Source organism: Rhinoraja longicauda, chromosome 19, assembly GCF_053455715.1.
Source record: "Rhinoraja longicauda isolate Sanriku21f chromosome 19, sRhiLon1.1, whole genome shotgun sequence".
Taxonomy (NCBI): Eukaryota; Metazoa; Chordata; class Chondrichthyes; order Rajiformes; family Arhynchobatidae; genus Rhinoraja; species Rhinoraja longicauda.
The window spans coordinates 31185580-31211874 of NC_135971.1; the positions used below are offsets into that span (position 1 = coordinate 31185580).

General features: G+C 47.4%; 1 protein-coding gene across 1 annotated transcript in view; it reads right to left on the reverse strand.

Annotated features, from left to right (window-relative positions):
- Window positions 1–5904: 5904 nt before the first annotated feature.
- The window catches only part of LOC144602942 (E3 ubiquitin-protein ligase TRIM39-like), a 28437-nt gene continuing 8046 nt past the window's right edge, over window positions 5905–26295 (reverse strand). Inside the window, exons 3-7 of the mRNA XM_078416064.1 lie at window positions 16168–16263; window positions 12679–12912; window positions 9679–9701; window positions 8369–8484; window positions 5905–6437 (exon numbers count right to left, since the gene is read on the reverse strand). Of these exons, the coding sequence (XP_078272190.1) occupies window positions 5905–6437; window positions 8369–8484; window positions 9679–9701; window positions 12679–12912; window positions 16168–16263 (1002 nt within the window). The remainder of the gene's footprint in view (window positions 6438–8368; window positions 8485–9678; window positions 9702–12678; window positions 12913–16167; window positions 16264–26295) is intronic.

A 26295-nucleotide genomic window follows, 5' to 3' on the forward strand; every position in this document is an offset into this window, starting at 1 on the left:
GGGTCAGGCAGCCTCTTCCTCTTCTCCCGTGGTGTTACCCGACCCGCTGATTTACTCCAGCATTTTGTGTCGACCGTCGTATCTGCAGTTACTTCCTAAACATTTTGTCAACAGATTTCAAGATTCTGTTTTATTGTTTTGTCCCGAAGCGGAACAACGAGATTCTTACTTGGCAGCAGCAGCACAACAGATTATATAAACAGGACTCGCTAGACCCCATTGTACAGAACAAAACGTTTCAATTAAAAATAGTCTGAATATAGTGCAAAACAAAAACAACAAAGCCCGAAGTCCTGAGTGCAGCCACGGCAGCGGGTAGATCAGATTTCTGTTTACATTGGGCGTGTCGTTCAATTGCCTCGTGTTTGTTGGGAAGCAGCTTCTCCTGAACCTGAACGTTTGCCGTTTCCAGACACCCATAATTAACTTCTTCCGAAGGCAGGAGGGAAATAAGAGCGTAGCCAGGGTGGTGTGGGTGCTCGATGATGCTGGCTGCCTTTTTGAGACAGAATCACCTTCCATGGCAGGGAGGGGGACTGGGCAGTCAGTGTCTGCCACTTTTTGTAATCTCCTTCATTCCCGGGCGTTCGAGTTGCCGAACCAGGCCGTGATGCAACTGGTCAATATGCTCGCTACTGTACACGTGTAGACGTTCAAAAGTATTTGTCCATATACCGAATCTCCTCTATTTGGGGAAAAAAATCCCTGAAGGGGGAAAAAAATAATCCACTTAAAATGTAGTGCGAGTGTTTGCTGGAGTCCAGACAAGTTGGGGAGAATCAAATGAGATTCGTGTAAATGATTGGTACAGATTCAGTAAATCGCTGGAGGCACAAGCTGGAGTAAAATACAAAGTGCTGGAGGAACTCAGGCAGATGCTTTGGGTCGGGATATTACTTCCGACTTATTACTGTGGGGGGGGGGGCTGAAATAAGAGAGAGGTGGGGGCAGGACAAGGCCTGGCAAGTGATAGGTGGATACAGGTGGGTGGGGGGGGGATAGATTGGCAGATGGGTGGACAAAGGCAGGAGATGAAAAGTGGACAAGAGGGTGTCAGGGAAAATGAGTGAAATGTAAAGCCAGAGAGAGGGGTATAGATGGAAGGGGAGAGGGGGAAAGTGGGTCAGGATGGTGGAAGTAATGAATGCACACTGGGAGTGGGGTCACTGGAAATTGAGGGGGCGGGGGGGGGGGGGCGGGAGGGTACTTAAAACTGGAGAATTTAATGTTCATATTGTTGGGTTTTAATCTATCAAAATGGAATATGAGGAGCTACTCCTCCAGTTTGTAAATTGCCCCGCTCTGGCAATGGAGGAGGCCCCAGATGGAAAGGTCAGTTTTGGATTGAAGACAGACACAAAATGCTGGAGTAACTCATCGGGTCAGGTGGCATCTCTGGAGAAAAGGAATAGGTGATGTTTCGGGTCGAGGTCAGGTTTGGAATGGGAAGGGGAGTTAAAATGGTTTGTAACTGGGAGATCCAGAAGGCTTTGATGGACCGAGTGCAAGTGTTCAATGAAGGAGTTGTATCATTGTGTGTGTGTGTATGTGATTCTGTGTTTGCATTGTTCCATCAATACCCAGTGCACATTAAGGCCAGACTCCCCTTGGGCCTCGAGAGATTCGGGACAGATAGGTTGCTCAACCCACAGAAATTTACAAAACCCCAGCACACAGATGAAAGCAGAGACATTTCCTTGAGATTTAAAGAGATTCAGCATGTCACCAAATACTCTGTCAAACCTATACAAAACTCAAAATGCGGAGTAACTCAGCAGGTCAGGCAGCACCTATGGAGGAAAGAGAGGGGTGATGTTTTGGATCGGGACTCTTCATCATTCCCAACCCGAAGCATCATCCATCTATCCACTCGGTCTACAGATGCTGCCTGACCCACTAGGCTACTCCAGCACTGTGTGTTTTTCTCCAGGGTCCAGTATCTTTAGTTCCTTGTATCAAAACGTATATATATGCACTGTAGAATTTCTCCTCTGTGCGGTTCCGTTCAGTTTCACCGAGGTACAGTGAATCAGGATACAGTAGATGACATCGTGGCCTGGTCCGGCAATTACAATCCACAGGAATGCAAGGCACAGCAGAGAGTGGTGGAGTCAGGCCAGTCCATCATGGGCACAGCCCTGCCCTCCATGCAACACATCTAACAAAGATGCTACCATCAGGCAGGAGGTACAGATGCCTGAAGTCCCACACCAGTAGATTCAGGAACAGCTACTTTCCCATCAGGCAGGAGGTACAGATGCCTGAAGTCCCACACCAGTAGATTCAGGAACAGCTACTTTCCTACAACCATCAGGCTCTTGAACTGACAATCAGACCTCCACAATGGAACACAACAGACCATAATTGTACTCCCATGGAGTTGTTTTTCTATTTATTCACAAAATGCTGGAGTAACTCAGCAGGTCAGGCAGCATCTCGGGAGAGAAGGAATGGGTGACGTTTCGGGTCGAGACCCTTCTTCAGACAGAGTTGTTTTTCTAATTGTGTTTTGCAATAATGCCTTGTTTTTTTTTGCTTTCTTTTAACTGTCGTGTAGAATGTGTGTAGATTATTTATGATTTATGATTTTGTATGTTGTCTGAGTGTAAGTGATGCAAGCTATACCTTACTATACTTGTGCATATGACAATAAACTCGACTCAATTCAACTTGATCATGGCTGATCACGGCTGATGTGCTTGTAAGCTTAATTCCACATTCCTGCCTATACCCATAACTTTTTACCCCTTTATTGAAATGCCTTCAAGCTGCTGCCTCACGGTATTAGAGACCTGGGTTTGATCCTGACCTTGGGAGCTATCTGGGTGGAATGTTGTCACATAGGTTTCCTCTCACATCCAAAGGTGTGCAGTTGTGCAGAATAATTGGCCTCCGTGAATTCCAAAGTGGCGCAGCGGTAGACTTCAGAGATACAGTGCGGAAACAGGCCTTTCGGCCCATTGAGTCTAGCACCAGAGATCCGGGTTTGATCGTGGCTACAGGTGCAGTCTGTAGGGAGTTTGTACGTTCTCCCTGTGACCGCGTGAGCTTTCTCCGGGTGCTCCAGTTTCCTCCCACATTCTAAAGGCGGGCAGGTTTGCAGGTTAATTGGCTTCCATAAATATCCCAAGTGTGTCGGATATGAACCTGGGATAAGCGGTGATTGATGATCGGCGTGGAGTATTGCAAGCAGTTCTGGTTGTCCCATTACAGAAGGCATGTGGAGGCTTTAGAAAGGGTGCAGAGGAGGTTTAACAGAATGATATAATAAAGAGGAACTGCAGGTGCTTGTTTATGCTAAAGATAGACACAAGATGCTGGATGACCTGATGTCATGATGCTGCCTGACCCACTGAGTTCCTGCAGCCTAACCTAGTCTAAACTAAACTCATGAAATTTATTTTAAACTCACTTCTTTATTTTTTCGTACGGCCCGCAAAAATGTGCCAAATATATAATGTGGCCCTCATGCTGAAAAGTTTGGAGGCCCCTGATTTGGAAGAAGGAATTTATGGAGACACGAAGCTGGGTGGCAGTGTGAGCTGCGAGGATGCTATGAGGCTGCAGGGTGACTTGGATAGTTTGGGTAAGTGGACAGATGCATGGCAGATGCAGTATAATGTGGATATATGTGAGGTTATCCACTTTGCTGGCAAGAACAAGAAGGCAGATTATTATCTGAATGGTGTCAGATTGGAAAAAGGGGAGTTGCAACAAGACCTAGGGTCCTTGTATATCAGTCACTGAAAGTAAACATGCAGGTACAAAAGGCAGTGAAGAAAGCTAATGGCATGTTGGCCTTCATAGCGAAAGGAATTGAGTATAGGAGCACGGAGGTCGTACTACAGTTATACAGGGCCCTGGTGAGACCGCACCTGGTCTCCTAATTTGAGGAAGGCCATTCTTGCTATTGAGGGAGAATCAGAATATCCAGAATCAGTAGCCCATTCCTGCTTTCTCCCTATATCCCATATTCCGTTAGCCTGTAGAGCTATGTCTAACTCTCTCTTGAATACATCCTGTGAATTGGCCTCCACTGCCTTCTGTGGCAGAGAATTTCACAGATTCACAACTTTCTGGGTGAAAATGCTTTTCCTTATTTCAGTCCTAAATGGCCCACCCTTATTCTTAAACTGTGACCGCTGGTTCTAGACTCCCCCAACATCGGGAACATTTTTCCTGCATCTAGCCTGTCCAATCCCTTAAACATTTTGTATGTTTTTATAAGATCCACTCTCATCCTTTTAAATTCCAGTGAATATAGCAGTACTTAAGAGAGTTTTAGATTGGCACATGGATATGCAGGGGATGGAGGGATATGGATCATGTGTAGGCAGTGGAGATTAGCTCATTTGGTATTATGTTCAGCACAGATATTGTGGGTTAAAGGTCCTTTTCCTGTGCTGTTCTATTGTATGTTCTTGTGGTAGACACCATAGCTTTAAGGTGAGAGGAGAGAAGTTTAAAGGAGTTTTCTGTGGTAAGTTTTAGATTTCGGTTTTGTTTTATTACTGTCACATGTACTGCAGTGAAAAGGTTTGTTTTGCAGCTACCCATTCAAAATCGGATAATACTATACATAAACACAACCAATCCAAACTCAGCTACAATAGGTGGAGTGAGGGAAAAGATACAGACTGCAGACGACAGCTTTCAACACTGTAGCACAACAGTTTCAGAGACAATGTGCAATGTCTGCAATGGGGTAGAGCAGAATCACACTGTACTCTAGCTTACGGCAAGACCATTGAGAAGCCGAATACCAGATGGGAAGGAGCTGTTCCTGAGTCTTGTTTAGCAGAATGCAGTTCTCAGAATATATATTTTTACACAAGAGAGCAGTAGGTGCCTGGAGCACACTGTCAGGGGAAGCGATGGAAGCAAATACAACAGCAACACTTAGCACACATTTCAAAAGGCACATAAACAGTTAGAGATTTGAGGGGATATAGACGAGGTGCAGGAAGATGTACAGATTAGATCCTCATCGGCACAGACACGGTGAACCGAAGGGCCTGCGGTTGGTTCACACTGAAGATAGACACAAAATGCTGGAGCAACTCAGCAGGACAGGCAGCATCTCTGGATAGAAGGAATGGGTGACGTTTTGGGTCGAGACCCTTCTTCAAACTTTCAAGACCTGTTGCTGTGTTGTTTTGTTCCAGCTTCGTTGAAAGGCTGAGCAGTGCAAGGCTGGAGGTTTCAGCATTGTAGCCATCAGGGGGATGTGGATGGATGCAGAAAGACACATCATGTCATTTGGCATTCAAACTTTATTTAACTTCATAAAAACCATTCTCCCCGCCTGAACAACTCATCCCCCACAAAACAGCAAAGTGCGAATATTTGTGCTCACAGCAATATCAAACTGGACCTTGGATCCACACGCTTGTTAAACCCCCCACCCCGGTGAATGCTTTTTAAAGCAGTTATCACCGTAAAATAGTCTGCACAGGTGAAGTTGGAGGGGCATCTATCTGCAAGCACCACACAGCGCCCGACATGCTTTATCCACACCGTGAGGCAGTGGATCTACCACCTGCACCACTCTGCCCCCTTATTACCTTTAATGCTTCAAACCAAGGGGCAAGAATGAACAGGAAAAGCCTTGGGATTATCCATCCCAGGTTGGACCAGCCCTGCGGACACCCTCCCAGGGTGAGTGTCAGTGTCAGGGGGCCAGCCTGAGTGGGCCTCTGCTCCTTGAGACCAGCCCTGTGGACACCCTCCCAGGGTGTGTCAGGGTCAGTGTCAGGGGGCCAGCCTGAGTGGGCCGCTGCTCCTTGAGACCAGCCCTGTGGACCACCCTCCCAGGGTGAGGGTCAGTGTCAGGGGGCCAGCCTGAGTGGGCCGCTGCTCCTTGAGACCAGCCCTGTGGACACCCTCCCAGGGTGAGTGTCAGTGTCAGGGGGCCAGCCTGAGTGGACCGCTGCTGCCTTCCTTCTTGTTGTGGGGGTTGAAGAGAGGGAGGAGTGTCTGGGTGAACTTGTGGTGCAGGGTGTAGAGGTGGCACAGGCTGTCGGCATCGTAGAACGCCAGGTGCCCCTCCTCGTAGTCCAGGTAGACGCGGATGGTTTGCGGCTTGTGTCGGAGGGGGAGGCTCTGGGGCCCAGGGCCTCCCAGGTTGACCAGGCTGCCGTTGACCATCTCCAGCACCCAGTAGCCGTCCTGCGGCACCAGCGGCCCGGTGATCAGCCGGTCGGCCAACTCGCTGGCCACCCCCAGCACCCAGGCCTGGTTGCCCCCCAGCTCCACGTCCCAGTAGTGCCGCCCCGACTTGAAGCCGCTGTCGGCCAGCACGCACAGCCAGTAGTTGAAGCGCTGGGGCGAGAGCGAGCACTCCCGCCGCTTCTCGCCGTCCACCACACTGCGCAGGTCCTCGGACAGGAGCAGCCGGGGGTGAGCTGTCCTGGCGTTCAGCTTCAGGGACTCCCGGGCTGAAAGGCATGAAACAGTCGGTCAGTGGAGATTGTTCCCCACTGTGGGGCTCACACAGTTGGCTTCATGGAAGGAAGCAGAGGGTGATGGTGGAAGGTTGCTTTACGGACCGGAGGCCCGTGACTAGTGGTGTGCCTCAGGGTTTGGTGCTGGGCCCATTGCTGTTTTGTCATCTCCATCAATAATCTTGATGAGAATGTGCAAGGCACGATTAGCAAGTGAAGATAGACACAAAAAGCTGGAGTAACTCAGCGGGACAGGCAGCATCTCTGGAGAGAAGGATGCCTGATGATCGAGAAGGATGAAGTAGGGTCTCAACCCAAAACGTCACCCATTCCTTCTCTCCAGAGATGTTGCCTGTCCTGCTGAGTTACTCCAGCTTTTTGTGTCTATCTTCGGTTTAAACCAGCATTTGCATTTCCTTCCTACACATGATTAGCAAGTGCGTGGATGACACAAAAGTGGAGGGTATTGGAGATGGTGAAGATAGTTGTCACAAATTGCAGCAGGATCTTGATCGTTTGGCCAGGTGGGCTGAGGAATGATTTCTGGAATTTAATGTAGAGAAATGTGAGGTATTGCATTTTGACAAGTCTATCATGGGCAGGACCCACACGGTAGGCATGGCTCTGGGGAGTGCTGTAGAACAGAGGGATTTAGGAGTACAGGTACATAGTTCTTTGAAAGTAGCATCTCACAAAGATGGGGTGATCAAAACGGCTTTTGGAACGTTGACCTTCATCAGTCAGAGTGTTGAGTATAGAAGATGGGAGGACATGTTGCAGTTGTATAAGACATTGGCGAGGCCACATTCAGAGTACTGTGTTCAGTTTTAGTCACCATGTTGCAGGAAAGATGTTGTCAAGCTGGAAAGGGTGCACAGATGATTTACAAGGATGTTGCCAAGGGTCGGGGGCCTTAGCTAAAGGGAGATGTCAAGCAGGCTAGGACTTTATTCCTTGGATCGCAGGAGCATGAGGGTTGATCTTATGGAGGTGCACAAGATCATGAGGGGAATAGGTCGGGTAAATGCAATCTTTGCCAAGAGTAGGGGAATCGAGAACCAGACTACATAGGTTTAAGGTGGGGGAGGGGGAAAGATAATAGGAACCTGAGGGGTAACTCTTTTATTTTACACAAAGTGTGGTGGGTATATGGAACAAGCTGCCGGAGAAGGTAATTGAGGCAGGTACTACCAGAATGTTTAAAAGTCATTTGGACAGGTACATGGCTAGGATAGGCTTACAGGGCTATGGGCCAAGCGAGGGCAGGTGGGACTAGAGTGGATGGGGCATGTTGGTCAGTGTGGGCAAGTTAGGCCAAAGGGCCTGTTGCTGTGCTGTACTGTTTTAAGTTCTGTGATCAATGATCTATGACCTGAGATATTAACGCTCTGTTTCTCTGTCTAAATGCTGCTTGGTCTGATGATTATTTCCAACCTTTTCTGTTTTATATTTTGTAATCCAGGACAAAGCATGATTGGTTCCCCATCCACATTGGACTTTACTGGATTTAACTTGCACTAAACATTATTCACATTATTCGCTTTATAATGTGTCTGTCCACTGTGGATGGCTTGATTGTAATCACATATTGTCTTTCTGTTGACTGGTTAGCACGCTAAAACAGCTTTTCATTGTGCCTCGGTACACTTGACAATAAACTAAACTCAAACTCCCTTCATCACCAGTACAAAGTTGCTACACTGGTCAAGTTTCTGCAGTGGGATTTACAACCTTCTAAGAGGCACGTGTGGAATCACTGAGTCATCGCGCAATATAGCCCCCATGTAATGGATGTATGGGCAGAACATCCCGAACCCTCAGTCTCCTTGCACCCCCCCCCCCACCTCTCACCGCCCCCACCCCCCCCAACCTCTCACCACCCCCTTTCCCTCCATCCCAACTGTCCAAAAAGCAGGATCACATACCTGGCACAAGTGCTTTCAGCTCATCCCAGATTTTAACGTAACGGAAAGGTGTGATGATGGAGTCAGTGTGGAGGTCGGTGGGAAAGTCCGTTGGTGCGATGAATTCCTGTTTGCATCTGGAACGTAGGATTGGAAGCTTGTGCAACGTGAAGGAAGCTTTGCAAAGGCTCAGATACCCACATTTCCCCACACCCTCCTGCAATCTGAGCCCTGGAACCAGCAGTGGGCCATCTCTCTCTATGACTTCCCTCTCTCTCGATGTAACTTCAGGCAGCCCTGGGCTGCTTACTGTGCCCATTGAAAGTAAAACAAGAAAGGCTTTGAAATGCACCCTGCAGCCAACAATTTTATTTATATTGTCAGACTGCAGTCATTTCCCAGTTCCCCGAGGAAGTCAAGCAGCCAAATTATTTAGAGTGGGGTCCCACCACGTGTGATAATGGTGATGGCAAAGGAATAAATATTGGCCAAAACTGTACCTGTCCATCTTACACATGGATAGACACAACAATGTTTAAAAGAGCCATCAAGTGGAGTCACACTCAGAGTATTGAGTAGAGAAGTTGGGAGGTCATGTTGCAGTTGTGCAAGGTGTTGGTGAGGCCACATTAAGAGTATTGTGTTCAGTTTTGGCAAGCCGGAAAGTGTGCAGAGAAGTTTAACCAGGATGTTGACAGGACTCAGGGGGGCCTCAGCTATAGGTATAGGTTGAGCAGGCTGGGACACTATTCCTTGGAGTACAAGAGTGGCTGACTTTATGTAGAAACAAGGAACTGCAGATGCTGGTGTACAGAAAAGGACACAGCGTGCTGGAGTGACTCAGCAGGTCGGGCAGTATCTCTGGAAAACACGGATAGGTGATGTTTTGGGTTGAGACTCTTCGTCCAGCGTTTTTTATTCCCTGGACCTTTATCTTTCTAGCTGCTTTTTAAAAACAATTCTCCGGACCTTTATATTTACAAATGCTCTTTAGATGACTTTACATGTGCTGCAGAGCCATGGTTCATGGGAAGCGAGCAGAAACGGGAGCCCTGCGCACTGAGAATGATCAGCCATGATCACATTGAATGGCGGTGCTGGCTCAAAGGGCCGAATGGCCTCATTCTGCACCTATTGTCTATTGTCTATAAGTCTGCTTCCCTACAAGTGCCTGCCGAACAATAACTGGGACTGGGACCTGCGATGGGACCAACTCACTCAGGGAAGAGTGAAGCAAAAAACTCCTGGCTCTCTCAGGGCTGTGAACTCCCTGCACAGCTCCCAACGGTGAACTAATCAGCCACATACAGAAAACCGATGCAGCCACGTACCTGTCCAACAACTGCTTGATGTCCTAAAAAGTAAAAAAAATTAAAGAGATTTAAATTCTCATGATCCGATCAGTTCATTCAAATAAAATTAAGGATGGAGCATTCAATTAAGGGCTGCACGATGGTGCAGTGGTAGATTTTCTGCCTTACAGGGCCAGAGACTGGGTTTGATCCTGACTATGGGTGCTGTCTATATGTTGGGTGCAATGGATGTCCCATTGCTATGGGTGCAGTTTATATGTTCTCCCTGTGACCATGTGTTTATATGTTCTCCCTGTGACCATGTGTTTATATATTCTCCCTGTGACCATGTGTTTTCTCTCCGAGTGCTCCGGTTTCCATCCACATCTCAAAGATGTGCAGGTTGGCAGGTTAATTGGCTTCTGTAAATTGTCCCTAGTGGGTGGGAAATAACTCGTTTATGGGTGATTGTTGGTTGACGTAAACTCAGTGGGTGGAAAGGCCCATTTCCACACTGCATCTCTAAACTAAACTAAAATAAACTGAGCGCTTTACGACACAAAACAAAAAAAACTTGTGGTGGGATTCTTCTTCCGAGGGATGATCGAAACAAAACGGAGCAAGATTGTTTTGAGTGATGGGAAGGTGAGGAAAGAGGGGGAAATGAATAGCGAGTCATGGCTCAGGTGCAGAGAAGCTGTCAAAGTGGACCTCAGAATGATCAGGGAATTTGGCTAAGGGAAGACAAATATCCCATCTATAAATAAGAATTGCAGCTCCTTCATTAAAATAAAATAGATTAATGGGTGTTGCACTCCGGAACTCAGTCTTGCAAATTAAACATCACAATATTTAATTAGCTATTAGCCGATATAGCAGCATGAATTTTTACACTGGCATTGACCACCTATCCCTTTAGTCTTTTAACTCCACAATTCCTGGGGTTATTTCCTTATTTAAAAGGAACCTCCAGAAGCTAGGGACAGTCCGATTCACCTCGACTGCTCAGTGAACAGTGGACTTTGTCTATGGAACTGATGATTAAATCCTGTGCCCTGTATCTTCCCTTTTGCTCTCCCTATTGTACTTGAGTTTGACTTGATTGTATATATCTGATCTGCGTGGATAGCATGCAAAACAAAGCTTTCCACTGTATCCCGGAACACATGATCCTAAACCAATGTTTAGTTTAGAGATATAGCATGGAATCAGGCCCTCCGGCCCACAAGGGCATTGCCGACCAACAGTCAACCATGTGTTCTATACAACACACTAGTGACAATTTCAGAAGTCAATTAACCTACAAACCTGCACATCTTTGGAATGTGACAAGAAACCGGGGAAAACCTACGCGTTCACAGGGAGAACATACAAACCTTGTACAGACAGCACCTGTAGTCACGATCGAACCTGGGTCTCTGGTCCAATGTGATGGGCTGAAGTCATGTGTAGGCTAGACTGGACGTGGACGGTAGATTCCTGCCCAGTCCAGCAAGGTAGATTAATAATTTATAGAAATATAGGAGCAGGAATAGGACATTTGACCTTTCAAAACTTTTCCCACCATTCGATCTGATCAAGGGGGGAATCACTGACTTTCCCTGTTTCAATATTTGCCCCACATCCACTGATTCTACTAACTCAGAGAAAATACAGAAATCCTCGATGAACAAATGTAATGATTTTGTTGCAACTGCATCCTATGGTAGATAACTCGACAGACTCACTACGGTCTTGGGAGAAAAAACCTGCCTCATCTCAGTCTTCACACACAACACACCTTATCTTTATACTGGCTTCTGGATTTCAGAAATATCCTTCCTGTATCTAACCTTTCCAGGCCTGATAGAATGGGAGTCATAGAGTGATACAGTGTGGAAATAGGCCGTTCGGCCCAACTTGCCCAAACCGGCCAACATGTCCCAGCTACACTACGCCTACCTGCCTGTGTTTGATCCATAGCCCTCCAAACCTGTCCTATCCATGCACCTGTCTAACTGTTGGGATAGTCCCAGCCTCAACTAGCTCCTCTGGCAGCTCGGTCCATACACCCACCACCCTTTGTGTGAAAAGGTTACCCCTCAGATTCCTATTAAATCTTTTCCCCTTCACCTTAAACCTATGTCATCTGGTCCTCGATTCACCTACTCTGGGCAAGAGACTCTGAAATATACACTCTGTGCATGTGTATGGTACACCTGTGAATTCTGCAGGTTTCTGTGAGGTCCTCCTTCTAAACTATCATGAAATTAAGCCTTCATTCATCAGTCCTGCCATCTCAGGGATCAGGAAAGCTTCACTGAACTCCCTCCATGGCAAGAACATCCTTCCTTAGACAAGGAGATAAAAGAATGTCCACAATACTCAATGTGCAATCTTACCAGGACTGTACATAAGACCATAAGACACAGGAGCAGAATTAGGCCATTCAGCCCATTGAGTCTGGTCTGCCAATCAATCATAGGTGATCTATTTTTCCCTCTCAACCCCATTCTACTGCTATCTCATTGTAATCAATAATGCTCTACTTAATCAATAACCTATAATTTTCTGCCTTAAAAATAACCAATGCCTTGGCCTCTACGGATGTTTGACAATTTCCACAGATTCACCATCCTCTGGCTGAAACAATTCCTCCAACTCCATTTTGAAGGTACATCCTTTTATCCTGAGGCTGTGCCCTCTGATCCTAGACTCTCCCATTACTGGAAATGTCCTTGGAAACAGTTGAAGCAAGACCTCCCTGCTCCTATTTTCAAATCCTCTTGCCACGAGCACAAGAAAATAAGTCGGAGTTGGCCACTCGGCCCTCAAACTTACCCCACACATTCAATATCATCATGGGTGATCTATGCGGGCCTGAATACCTCTTTTGTGCAGAGGTGCACCAAGAGTGTCTCAAGGCCAAAAAAGCACCATTTTGATGCAAGCTCTTTTATCGACTGGCAGAAATTATGTACCAGAAATGTGAAATAATTGAGAAGAATGGTGAAGGTCCATTGCATGTTCTACACGCGTTGGCTGCCTGCTGCTTCTTACCTGAAGCATCTCCTGGGGCTCCCCGTAGCTCAGTTGCAGCTGCACATCCCGGATGGTTCGCTCGATCGTGCTGGCTTCCTGGCAGATCTTCGCTAGGTCCTCTTGCAAGGGCTGAACCGTCCTGCCCACCTCTTCATCGATCTTCACCTCCAGCTCCCGCTTCCTCACGTCCAGGAATCGGTAGACATTGGAGAGATCGACCCCGACCTGCTCCTTCAGCAGTCGGCCCTTCTCCTGTGGAGAAACAGCAAGCTCAGTGGTTTAGGTTTATTATTGACACCATGTACAGTGAAAGGCTTTGTGTTGCAGGCCATCCACACAGATCAGATATACAATACCAGATATATTAGATATCTCAGTTATACAGTAAACCCTCGCTGAAACGGACCACAGGGGGAGATGGTGTCCGTTATTACTAATTGTCCACTCTTACCGAATGAGGGGTTTAATATGAACAATACTTCATATTCTTGCTATTGAGGGCGTGCAGCGTAGGTTTACTAGGTTAATTCTCCGAATGGCGGGATTGTCCAATTTTGAAAGACTGGAGCGACTAGGCTTGTATACACTGGAATTTAGAAGGATGAGAGGGCATCTTATCGAAACTTATAAAATTATTAAGCGGTTGGACACGTTAAGGCAGGAAACATGTTCCCAATGTTGGGGGAGTCCAGAACCAGGGGCCACAGTTTGAAAATAAGGGGTAGGCCATTTAGAACGGAGATGAGGAAAACCTTTTTCAGTCAGAGAGTTGTAAATCTGTGGAATTCTCTGCCTCAGAAGGCAGTGGAGGCCAATTCTCTGAATGCATTCAAGAGAGAGCTAGATACAGCTCTAAAGGATAGTGGAGTCAGGGGGTATGGGGAGAAGGCAGGAACGGGGTACTGATTGAGAACGATCAGTCATGATCACATTGAATGGTGGTGCTGGCTCGAAGGGCCGAATGGCCTCCTCCTGCACCTATTGTCTATTGTCTAATGTCTATTGTCTATAGTCTATAGTACAGCCGATAAACATTCACTCCACAATAAACAGTGAAGGACACACAATGCTGAAGGATGGCCCAGTGGCATCGCAGTGGTTGCTACCTTACAGCGCCAGAGATCAGAGTTCAATCCTGGGTGCTTCCTGTGACAGTGTGGGTTTGCTCCGGGTGCTCGGGTTTCCTCCCGCTTGGCGGAGACGTGCAGGTTTGGGGTTTGGTGGCTTCTGCGGGTTATGGGGGTTCAGTGGATCACTGGTGGTGCCGCTGCTCCAGGCCCGGTCTGATCCAGGCCCGGGGCGCTGCTTGAGGCCGTGTGGGTTTCCTCCAGGTGCCCCGGCCCACTGGTTCTATACCACACACCGAACTGTCCCCAGTGTGTGGGGCAGAGCTGGTGTGCCAGAGTGCTCAGAGTCAGGCCCGGGTCACTGGTGCTGTGGGTCAGGGATCTGCTGGTGACTCCCACACAGTTGGGCTGCAGGCCCACACATCCTTGTGGCTGAGTGGGGGGAGGGTGGGGTGAAGGTTGTGGTGTGGGGGGTCGCAGCACCTGGGAGAGCCCCATGCTGTCACTATGTCTTTGTGTTCACACTGTGGGAGGAGAGAGAACCACTGTGACTGTTCTATCCTACACACTGTCAATTGTCCCTGGTGTGTCGGGTGGAACGTGTGTATGGGTGATCTCTGACAGAACCACTGCGACTGTTCTATCCTACACACTGTCAATTGTCCCTGGTGTGTCGGGTGGAACGTGTGTATGGGTGATCTCTGACAGAACCACTGTAACTGTTCTACCCTACACACTGTCAATTGTCCCTGGTGTGTCGGGTGGAACGTGTGTATGGGTGATCTCTGACAGAACCACTGTGACTGTTCTATCCTACACACTGTCAATTGTCCCTGGTGTGTCGGGTGGAACGTGTATGGGGATCGTTGACTCAGTGTTTCAATGCTGTATCTCGAAACTAAACTAAAATGGATCAAAAACAGCATTCGCTACATCCACCTATTCCTCACTCCTTGAAACAACAAACTCGGTCTGCTTCAAAGTCAGCTTGATGTAACCAAAATTTGTTATAGAGGTCCGTTAAATCAACGGCTTACTGTACTGAATGGTCTATTCCTGCTCCTATATTTCCCTGAATTATCATTGACACCCAGCTTACTGGACTGGGAAGGAATCTGCCTTCTGTGTCCTGTCCGGTCCACACGTGACTCCAGCCCATCAGACTGGGTTAGCTTTGGGTCTATTATTGTCACCTGTACCAAGATACAGTGGAAAGCTTTGTTTTGTATGCTATCCAAACAGATCCAATATAGCATACATAGATACAATCAGTTCAAACTCACGTACAATAGATAGAGCAAAGGAGAAGATACCGAGTGCAGAATATAGTTCTTACCATTGTAGCGCATCAATCCCTTGGACAAAGTACAATGCCCTCAATGGTGTAGAGATGGATCGATACATTTCACTGGGAATAAACATTGCTGTTACCAAGGCACCAAAGAGAGGAGGGGCAGGACAAAGCATGGCAGGTAATAGGTGAACACAGGCGAGGGGGGTTTCTGATAGGCAGATGGTTGGACAAAGTTCATAATTTGTAGGAGCAGAATTAGGCCATTCAGCCCATCACGTGTATTCTGCCATTCAACCGTGGCTGATCTATCTTTCCCCATTCTCTTGCCTCCTCCCCCCCATAACCCCTGGCATCCGTACTAATCAAGAATCTGTCAATCTCCAGCTTAAAAATATCCATTGGCTTGGCCTCCACGGCCTTCTGTGACAACGAATTCCGTAGATTCACCTCCCTCTGACTAAACAAATTCCTCCTCGTCTTTCCAAAGGTATGGCCTTTTATTCCGAGGCTATGGCCTCTGATTCTAGACTCTCCCATGGGTGGAAACATCCTCTCCATATCCACTCTCTCCAGAGACGAAAACAACTGATGGAATGAGACAAGAGGATTGAAGAGTTGCAAATCGTGAAACCAGAGGAAGGAATGAAAGTGGTGGGAAATAAATTGGTGCGTCTAGGGAGGGGGGGGGGGAGAAATGGCGGGAGGGTGGGGGGGGGGTAGGGCAGGCAAAGCGATATCCTTACCATCAAGCCCTGTGAAAATGATGTACACTTCAACAGGACCAGCATGGTGGAGCAGCTGGTAGAGCTGCTGCCTCACAGCAACAGGGACCCGGGTTCAATCCTGACTGTGGGTGCTGTCTGTACAGAGTTTGTGCATTCTCCCCACGACCTGCGTGTCTTCTCTCTGGGAGCTCCGGTTTCCTGCCACATTCCAGAGACGTACAAATCTGTAGATTAATTGGCCAGTAAAATTGTAAATGGCCCCTAGTGTATGCAGGATTGTGTCAGTGTGCGGGGATCGCTGGTCGGCACGGACTCGGTGGGCCGAAGGGCCTGTTTCCCCACTCTATCTCTGAACTGAACTACCTGTAAGTTCAACGTGCATAGGTCACTTCAAATCTAAACCTGGTGTAAGAAATCGTACCTTGATTTTATAAATCTTTGCTTCTTGTTGGCTCTGACTGTGACTTGCTTGCTCCTTTTGGATCTGGAGAACATCTTTGGATTTTTCCAACCTGTCCTGGTGAAAAGGTAAACAGTATTAGTGCAGGCACTGACAGATTACTGAGCAGAATCAGTAAGTCAGCAAAAGGCAACACAAACACAGAAAATGCCCCAAAATACACGCCAGGCCAGAGCATTTCCATGGAAGTGGATTAAAGTCTTTAATGTCATAATCTTCAGCCACATCAGACAGTTTAAAACACATTGCTGCCTCACAGCACCAGAGACCTGGGTTAGATCCTGACCTCTGCTGTTGTCTGTTTCAGTTGTTTATTGTCACGTGTACCGAGGGACAGTGAACAGCTTTTGTTGTGTGCTAACCAGTCGGCAGAAAGACAATACATGATTAATGCACTGTCTGTGTGGAGTTTGCACGTCCTCCCTGTGACCATGTTGGTTTCTTCTGGGTGCAGCAGTTTCCTCCCACATCCCTAAAACATGAGGGCTTGTACCTGTTTAATCGACCTCTGTAAGTTGCTCCTAGTATGTGGGTGAGTGGCTGAGGAAGTGGGATAACATGGATCTGGTGAGAACGGGTGATCAATAGCTGGGGTGGACCTAGAGAGGCGAAGAGTCTGTATCAATGCTGTATCTTTCAATGATTTAGTGATTCAACCTCACCAGACAAAGCTCAGCAGAGCATGAAGTGCTGAAGTAACTCAGCGGGTCAGGCAGCATCAGTGGAGGGAACGGACAGGCGGTCTTCAGGTCTGGACCCTTCTTCAGACTGAAAACTGCAATCGTAGTGCGTGTGGAGTGAGTGCTTCTCATCCTTTCTTCTGGATGTGACTCTCAGCCATCTTTGCTCCAGATATCGAAGGGCAGGAGACAACAGCAGGAGACAACAGCAGGAACAGGAGACAACAGCAGGAGCAGGAGACAACAGCAGGAGACAACAGCAGGAGACAACAGCAGGAGACAACAGCAGGAGACAACAGCAGGAGACAACAGCAGGAGACAACAGCAGGAGACAACAGCAGGAGACAACAGCAGGAGACAACAGCAGGAGACAACAGCAGGAGACAACAGCAGGAGACAACAGCAGGAGACAACAGCAGGAGAGAACAGCAGGAGACAACAGCAGGAACAGGAGACAACAGCAGGAGACAACAGCAGGAACAGGAGACAACAGCAGGAGACAACAGCAGGAGCAGGTGACAACAGCAGGAGACAACAGCGGGAGACAACAGCGGGAGACAACAGCGGGAGACAACAGCGGGAGACAACAGCGGGAGACAACAGCAGGAGACAACAGCAGGAGACAACAGCAGGAGACAACAGCAGGAGACAACAGCGGGAGCGGGAGCAGGAGACAACAGCAGGAGACAACAGCAGGAGACAACAGCAGGAGACAACAGCGGGAGCGGGAGCAGGAGACAACAGCAGGAGACAACAGCAGGAGACAACAGCAGGAGACAACAGCGGGAGCGGGAGCAGGAGACAACAGCAGGAGACAATAGCAGGAGCAGGAGACAATAGCAGGAGACAACAGCAGGAGACAATAGCAGGAGCAGGAGACAATAGCAGGAGACAACAGCAGGAGACAACAGCAGGAGACAACAGCAGGAGACAACAGCAGGAGACAACAGCAGGAGCAGGAGACAACAGCAGGAGCAGGAGACAACAGCAGAGACATCAGCAGGGGACAACAGCAGGAGCAGGATCAGGCCACTCAGCCCCTCAAGTCCAGCCCACCATTCCATGGGATCATGACTGGCTCCGCTGGTCTCAACTATTCTTATTTATCAACATTGTCGTTACCCCTCCATTATTTCTCAGAGCAGAAAAAAAATCACAGTAATGTTTTCTGGACGGTGAGGTGGGGGTGGCGGGGGGGGGGGGGGGGGGTTATCAGGAGAGAATGGGAAGGCGATTGACATTTTCTTTTAAACAAAGTTTATAAAATTATGAGGGGCACAAACAGGGTAGATAGTAAGGCTTGGATGGAGTGGATGTGCAGAGGATGTTTCCACAAGTGGGAGAGTCTAGGACTAAAGGTCACAGCCTCAGTATTAAAGGACATTTGTTTAGGAAGGAGATGAAGAGGAATTTCTTTAGTCAAAGTGTGGTAAATCTGTAGAATTCTTTGCCACAGCCAGTTGTGGAAGTCAATTCAATGGATATTTAAGGCGGAGCTAAATAGATTCTTGATTAGTACAGGTGTCAGGGGTCATGGAGAGAAGGCAGGAGAATGGGTTTAGGAGGGACAGATAGATTTGCCATGATTGAATGGCAGAGTTGACTTGATGGGCCAAGTGGCCTAATTCTACTCATATCACTTGTGCCCTTACGACCCCACTGATCTTCTCAGCCAAGTCCAGAACCAGGTTCCACACACAGCCCCAAACTCAGCAGTACTGAACTGGAAGGTACATTCGTATTACTGTAACACTGGGGAACAGGTCTGCCATTGCATGACAGAGGATACATTAGCAGTGGAGACAGGCAGGTAGAACACAGGGGGAACAATGCTTGTGAGGGCGGGTCTGTCGGTGTGGTGGAAAAACTGAGCAGGTCAGGCAGCATCTGTGGAGGGAAATGGGCCATCGATGTTCTGGTTGGGGCCAGGTGCAGCGGCAAGCAGAAGATAGGACGGTTTAGTGACCTTTTGTGACTTTGTTGGTGCCAGAAACGTGGTGTACTGCCTTGGTGAGGTTCGCTGTGTGATGTTACCGGGTTGTAAGCAAAACAAAGCAATTCACTGTGCCTAGGTGCATGTGACAATACAGTATAATTTAATCTAACCATTCCTCAGACAAATCACTAGATGTTATTGTCGATTAGCTTTCTGTGACCCAGGAAAACTTTAACCATAACTTTGAATGTCAATTTTTAATCAGCACTTTATCAAGTTATTTGCCAATATTATTCTCCGCCACATTGTATCCCATCAGCCATGTTACAAACGTGGATGGCATTTTCTAGATGTCTGAAGAAGGGTCTCGACCCGAAACGTCACCCATTCATTCCTTCTCTCCTGAGAAGTTGCCTGACCCGCTGAGTTACTCCAGCTTTTTGTGATACCTTCTAGATGTTGGAGGTTGAGGGGGGAGAGCTGATGGAAGTATATAAAATTATGAGGCATAAATAGGGCAGACATTCAAAACCTTTTCCAAAGGGTGGAAATGTCCCAGACGAGAGGGCAGAGCTTCAGGGTCAGAGGCAGAAATATTAAAGGAAATATGTGCGGTCAGTGTTGTTGTTGATACAGAGAGGTGGTGGATATCTGACAGGGGTAATGGTGGAGACTGATATGATAGTGGTGAAGTGGCATTTAGATAAGCACATGCATGGAATGGAGGGATATGGATTAGGTTCAGGCAGAGGGGAGTAGTTCAACTTGCCATACTGTTCGGCACAGAATTTGTGGGCTGAAGGGCCGGTACCTGTACTATATATTTGTCAACGTTCTTGCTCACACAGTCAATATCCCTTTTGAAGTTTTCTTGTATCACATCACAACCTCACCTCTTCCTTCCACCAGCTTTTCCCATTGCCGCCCGTTTATCTCCCTCCTAGGTAGGAAGAGGGATGAGACCCTGCGGAGTGAACACAGGGAGTTAGGCGAAAGGCTAAAGTGCGGGACCCCCAGGGTAGTAATCTCTGGTCTGTTCCCAGTGCCACGTGCCAGTGAGGGCAAGAATGGGAACATAGGACATGAATGAGCAGATGAGGAGTTAGTGCAGGGGGCAGGGATTCAGATATTTGGACCATTGGGATCTGTTCTGGGGCAGAGGTGACCTGATGAAGAGAGATCGTCAAGTCAAGTTTATTTGTATAGCACATTTAAAAACAACCCACGTTGACCAAAGTGCTGTACATCAGTTCAGGTACTAAGAACGAACATACAATGGCACACAAACATAACAGCACATACATAAACAATTCACAGCGCCCCCTCAGAGGGCCTCAAACGCTAGGGAGTAGAAATAGGTTTTGAGCCTGGACTTAAAGGAGTGGATGGAGGGGGCAGTTCTGATGGGGAGAGGGATGCTGTTCCGCAGTCTAGGAGCTGCAACCGCAAAAGCGCGGTCACCCCTGAGCTTAAGCCTAGACCGCGGGATATTCAGTAGCCCCATGTCGGCCGACCTGAGGGACCTGGAGATAGAGTGGTGGGTTAGAAGATTCTTGATGTGGGGGGGGGGGGGGGGCAAGCCCGTTTAGGGCTTTGTATGTGAATAGGAGGAGCTTGAAGTTGTACCGTATTGGGAGCCAGTGGAGAGAGGCCAGAATCGGGGTGATGTGGTCCCTTTTACGGGTACCCGTCAGGAGTCTCGCTGCGGCGTTTTGGACCAATTGCAGGCGGGACAGGGATGATTGGCTGATCCCAGTGTATAGGGAGTTGCAGTAGTCTAGGCGGGAGGAAATGAATGCGTGGATGATTTTCTCAATGTCGTCAAATTGGAGGAATGGTTTGATTTTAGCTATGGTACGAAGATGGAAGACGCTAGCTTTTACCACAGCGTTGACTTGCTTGTCAAACTTTAATGCAGAGTCAAATGGGTTGCTGCTAAACTGCAGGGGAACCAATATCCTGGCAAGTATGTTTACTAGTGCTGATCAGGTTGGTTGTTAACTAGATTGGCAGGGGGATGTGATCCACAGCAGGAGTGATACAGGTCAGGCTAGAGGTTGATGAAAGCAAGGTCTGTATGCAGGAGCAAAGCTGGGAGTGAGGATTAATTAGCATCTGTTTCAATGTAAAAGGCCTGATGGGTGAGGCGGATGAGAACAAGGCCTGGATAGGTAGGTACATGTGACTGGAATGTTGTAGCCTTTATGGAAGTCTGGTTAAGGGAGGGACAGGACTGGCAGCTTAATGTTTCAGGGACAAACACAAAATGCTGGAGTAACTCAGCAGGTCAGGCAGCATCTGTGGAGCAATGGAATAGCTGACGTTTCTGGTTCAGACCCTTCTTCAGACCTGAATTACTTTATTCAATTACGATTCCTTTTCTCCAGGGATGCTACCTGACCCCCTGAGTTATTCCAGCATTTTGTGTCTATCGTTGGTGTAAACAAGCATCTCAGCAGGTCTGAAGAAGGGCCTCGACCCGAAACGTCACCTATTCCTTTTCTCAAGAGATGCTGTCTGACCCGCTGAGTTACTTTTGTGTCTCAAGTCCTTCCAACACATTAACATTAACGTTTCAGGGTACAGATGCTGAAGGCGAGATAGAGGTGTGGGTAAAAGAGAAGGGGCAGTTGCTTTACTGATTAAGGAGAACTTCATGGCGATTATTTGGGGTGACGTTAATAATGATTCGTCCAGTGAGTCTCTATGGGTGGAGCTGAGAAATAAAAAGGGAATGATCACCTTGTTGAGAGTGTACTACAGGCTGCCAAATAGCCAACATGATGAAGAGCTAATATGCCAGGAGATTGCAGGCAGTTGCGAGAATAATAAGGCTGTCATAGTAGGGGATTTTAACCTTCCCAATATAGACTAGGAACGCCATAGCATCAATGGCTTAGACCGGATGGAATTTGTCAAATGTGTTCAGGAAAGTCTCCTGAGCCAATATGTAGAGGATCCTACAATGCAGAGGGCAAAGCTTGACCTCCCCTCAGGAAATGTGGAGGAGCAAATGACTGAAGTGTCGGAGGGTGAGCTTTTGGGACATCGACCACAATTAAATTAGCTTTATAGTTATGGATAAGAGCAGGGCTGGTCTTCAAGTTAAAGTTCTGAACTGGGGCAAGACCAACTTTGATGATATTAGAAGATAGGTACAAACTGTTGGAATAGCAAAGAAAATACGTGCAGGAGTGGGACAATCGGCCCTTTGAGCCAGCACCACCATTCAATATGATCATGGCTGTTCATCTAAAATTATACCCCGTTCCTTTTTTTCCCCCCATATCCCTTGATTCCTTTAACCCGAAGAGCTAAATCTAACTCCCTCTTGAAAACATCCAATGAATTGGCCTCCACTGTCTTCTGTGGCAGAGAATTCCACAGATTCACAACTCTGGATGAAAAAGTTTTTCCTCATCTCAGTTCTAAATTGCCTACCCCTTATTCTTAAGTTGTGACCACTGATTCTGGACTCCCCCAACTTCCAAAACATTTTTCCTGGAACTCAGTGGGCCAGGCAGCATCTCTGGATAGAAGAAATGGGTGACCTTTCAGGTTGAGACCCTTCTTCAGACTGAGAGTCTGGGGAGAAGGAGGCACCGAGATAAGGATGGGCAAGGCGTGAAGACGAGACATCAAAGCGGGTGGAGGCCAAGGAAAATGTAGCATAGATCATTGTTAGTGAGGGGAAGAAGACAACAAAGCAGACAGAGATAAAATTTCATCAGGGGGAGAGTCAGACTGGTCAGAGAACTGGCAGACGCAGACTTGTAAAAGTTGATTGGAGTAGGCTCGGTACGGGCGGCACGGTAGCGCAGCGGTAGAGTTGCTGCTTTACAGCGAATGCAGCGCCGGAGTCTCAGGTTCGATCCTGACTACGGGTGCTGCACTGTAAGGAGTTTGTACGTTCTCCCCGTGACCTGCGTGGGTTTTCTCCGAGATCTTCGGTTTCCTCCCACACTCCAAAGACGTACAGGTATGTAGGTTAATTGGCTGGGTAAATGTAAAAAAAATTGTCCCTAGTGGGTGTAGGATAGTGTTAATGTACGGGGATCACTGGGCGGCACGGACTTGGAGGGCCGAAAAGGCCTGTTTCCGGCTGTATATATATGGTATGATATGATGATAGGCTGTTTGCAGGCAAAGGGACGGCCGGAAAGTGGGATGTTATTAAGAGTGTGATGGTAAATGTTGAATGTATGCATTTTCCTGTTCAAGTGAAGGGAAAGGCAAGTGGGAGTAAGAAAGCCTGGATGACGAGGGAAATTGAAACTCTGTTCAGGAAAAAAGCAGGAAACACGGGACAGGTATAAGGAGCTCGGATCAAGTGTATCCCTAGAGGAGTTCAGAGGACTAATCATACTTAGAAAGGAAAACAGGAGGGGAAAATGGGGGCAAGAGAGTGCTCTGGCAAATATAATAAAGGAGAATTGAATTGAATTATTATGAACGAAATTTGGTTATAAAAAGCAACAAAAACACACAACTACATAATTGAACACAAACATCTGTCACAGTGACTCTCCTCCAGGCACCTCCACACTGTGATGGAAGATAAAAAAGAAAGTCTTATCCATTCAAATGTATTTTATGTACATTAAGGAAAAGAGTGAGGGAGAGAAATAGAGAACTAGAGAGAGAATAGGGACCGTCAGAAATCAAAGTGGTCATCTACAGTATGTGAGGAGCTGCAGGAAGTGAGCAAGATCTTCAATAAGTAGAAACAAAGAACAGCAGATGCTTATTAATACACAAAAGGCCAGCAAGTGCTGGAGTAACTCAGCAAATCAGGCAGCATCCCTGGAGAACATGGATCGGTGACATTTCGGGTCGAGACCCTTTTTCAGACACCTATCCATGTTTTGCAGAGATGCTGCCAGACCTGCTGAGTTACTCCAGCACTTTGTGTCCTTTTGGCTCTTCAATGAGTGTTTCTCCTCTATTTTTACTGTCAAGAAGGACATGTAAACTGGGGAAGTCGGGACAGTTAATGGAGATGTCTTTAGGACAGTCTGTTTTGCCGTTGAGGAGGTGCTGGATATAGTGAGGCACATGGAGGTAGATAAATCTCTCGGGCCTGATCAGACGTAGCTGACATTGTGGGAATATGGAGAAAAAAAACTGCAGGAGCCTCTTGGTGACAATACGAATCATCGTTAGACACGGGTGAGGTGCCGGGTGACTGGAGGGTGGCTAATGTTGTGCCTCTTTTTAACAAGGGTTTCAAGTAAAAGCCTAGGAACTAAATACCAGTTGACATTACATCTGTTGTAGGCAATTTACTGGAAAGGATTCTGAGGAATAAGATACATGCATTTGGATCGACAAATGGGAGAGCGTGTCTCACAGATTTCATTTGGGTTTTTTAAACCCAGAAGGTTGATGAGGGCAAGGCTGTACATGTTGTCTTTGTGCACTTCAGTAAGGCCTTGGATAAGGTTCCGCATGTTAGGCTGCTCTGGAGGTTAGATTGCATGTTATCTAGGGAGAGATAGCTGACTGGATCCAGAATTGGCTTCATGGAAGGAAGCAGAGTGTGGTCGTACTGTGTGTGGTTTTTCAGACAGGAGGCCAGAGACTAGTGTGTCTCAGGGATTGGTGCGAGACCCATTGCTGTTTGTGGTTTATATTAAAACAATGGGCCACACAGTGACACATCGGTAGAGTTGCTGCCCTACAATGCTTGCAGTTCCCGAGACCCGACTACGTGTGCTGTTTGTATGGAGTTTCTACGTTCTCCCCGTCACCGCAAGGGTTTTCTCCGAGATCTTCGGTTTCCTCCCACACTCCAAAGACGTACAGGTTAATTGGCTTGGGTTTGTATACTTGGTGTGAGTGTAAATTGTCCCTCGTGTGTGTAGGCTTGTGTTACTGTGCGGGGATCGCTGGTCAGCGCAGACTCGGTGAAATAAAGGGCCTGTTTCCATGCTGTATCTCTCAAAACTAAAGCTAAACTAAAATAATTAAAAACTAAAGCAAAAACAATTTGGATGAGAATATCCAAGACAAGATTAGTAAGTTTGTAGCTGACATTATAGTAGGTAGTATAGTGGACAGTGAAGAGGGTTGTCACAAATTACTGCAGGGTCTTGATCAGCTGGGCACGTGAGCTTAAGAATGAGTAACGGAGTTCAATGTTCGTATGAGGTGTTACATTTTCATAAGTCAAACCAGGGCTGGACCTTCACAGTGAACGCAGGATTCTGGAAGTGTTGTACAGCAGAGGGATCTAGCGGTACAGGTGCACAGTTCCCTAAAAGTGACGACATAGGTAGATAGTGGGGTAGAGAAGGCTTTCGGTATATTAACCTTTCTTCAGTCAGGGTACTGAGTATAGAAGTTGGGATATTCGGTTACAGTTGGGGAGGTCCCATTTGGAGGATTGTGTTTACTTTTGAGCACCCTGTTTAGGAAGGATGAATCACAGAGGTTCTCGACACGATACATCACCCATTCCTTCTCTCCAGAGATGCTGCCTGACCCGCTGAGTTACTCCAGCATTTTGTGATACCACTGCTTAGGAAGGATGTTAATAATCTGGAAAGAGTGCAGAGCAGATTTACGAGGAAGTTGCCAGGATGTGAGGGCCTGAGCTATAGGGAAATATTGGGCTCACAGGCACTTTATTTTCCAGAGCGCAGGAAGCTGAGGTTGTGAGTGATCTTACAAAGCTGTTGAAATTCATGAGAAATTGATAGGAAGAAATCACAGAGTCTTTTACCCATGATTGGGGAATCAAGAACCAAAGATCATAGGTTTAAGATGAAGAGGGAAAATAATTAATAAGAACATGAAGGGCAACATTTTTCACGCAGAGGGTGGTGGGTGTATGGAATAATTTGCCAGAGGAGGTAGTTAAGGCAGGTACAATAACAACATTTAAAGGACATTTGGGCAGGTACATGGATAGGAAAGGTTCAGCTGGACATTACCCAATACAGGCAAATTGGACTAGTTTGGATGGGACATCTTGGACAGCATGGATGAATTGAGGCAAGGGGCCTGTTTCTGTGCTGCATGAATGCCCATACTCCCCTCCCCCCCCCACCCCCACAATCACCTGCACCACCACAACCCTATCATGGAATAGATAGTTTGGATGCATAGAGTACTTCACCCAGATTAGGGGAATCAAGAACCAGAAGACACAGGTTCAAGGTGAGAGGGGAAAACTTTAATAGGAGCCCGAATCACTCACTGAGTGGTGGGTATATGGACAAGCTGTCAGAGGAGGGAGTTGAGGCATGGACACAGAAATCATACTGAAGGTAGACACAAAATGCTGGAGTAACTCAGCGGGGATAAGCAGCATCTCTGGAGAGAAGGAATGGGTGACGTTTCGGATCGAGTCCCTTCTTCAAACTGATGTCAGAGGAGTGGGTGGGACAGAGATAAAATGTAGTCGGAGACAGTAAGACTGATGGGTGAACTGGGAAGGCGGAGGGGTTGGGGAGAAAAGCAAGGGCAACT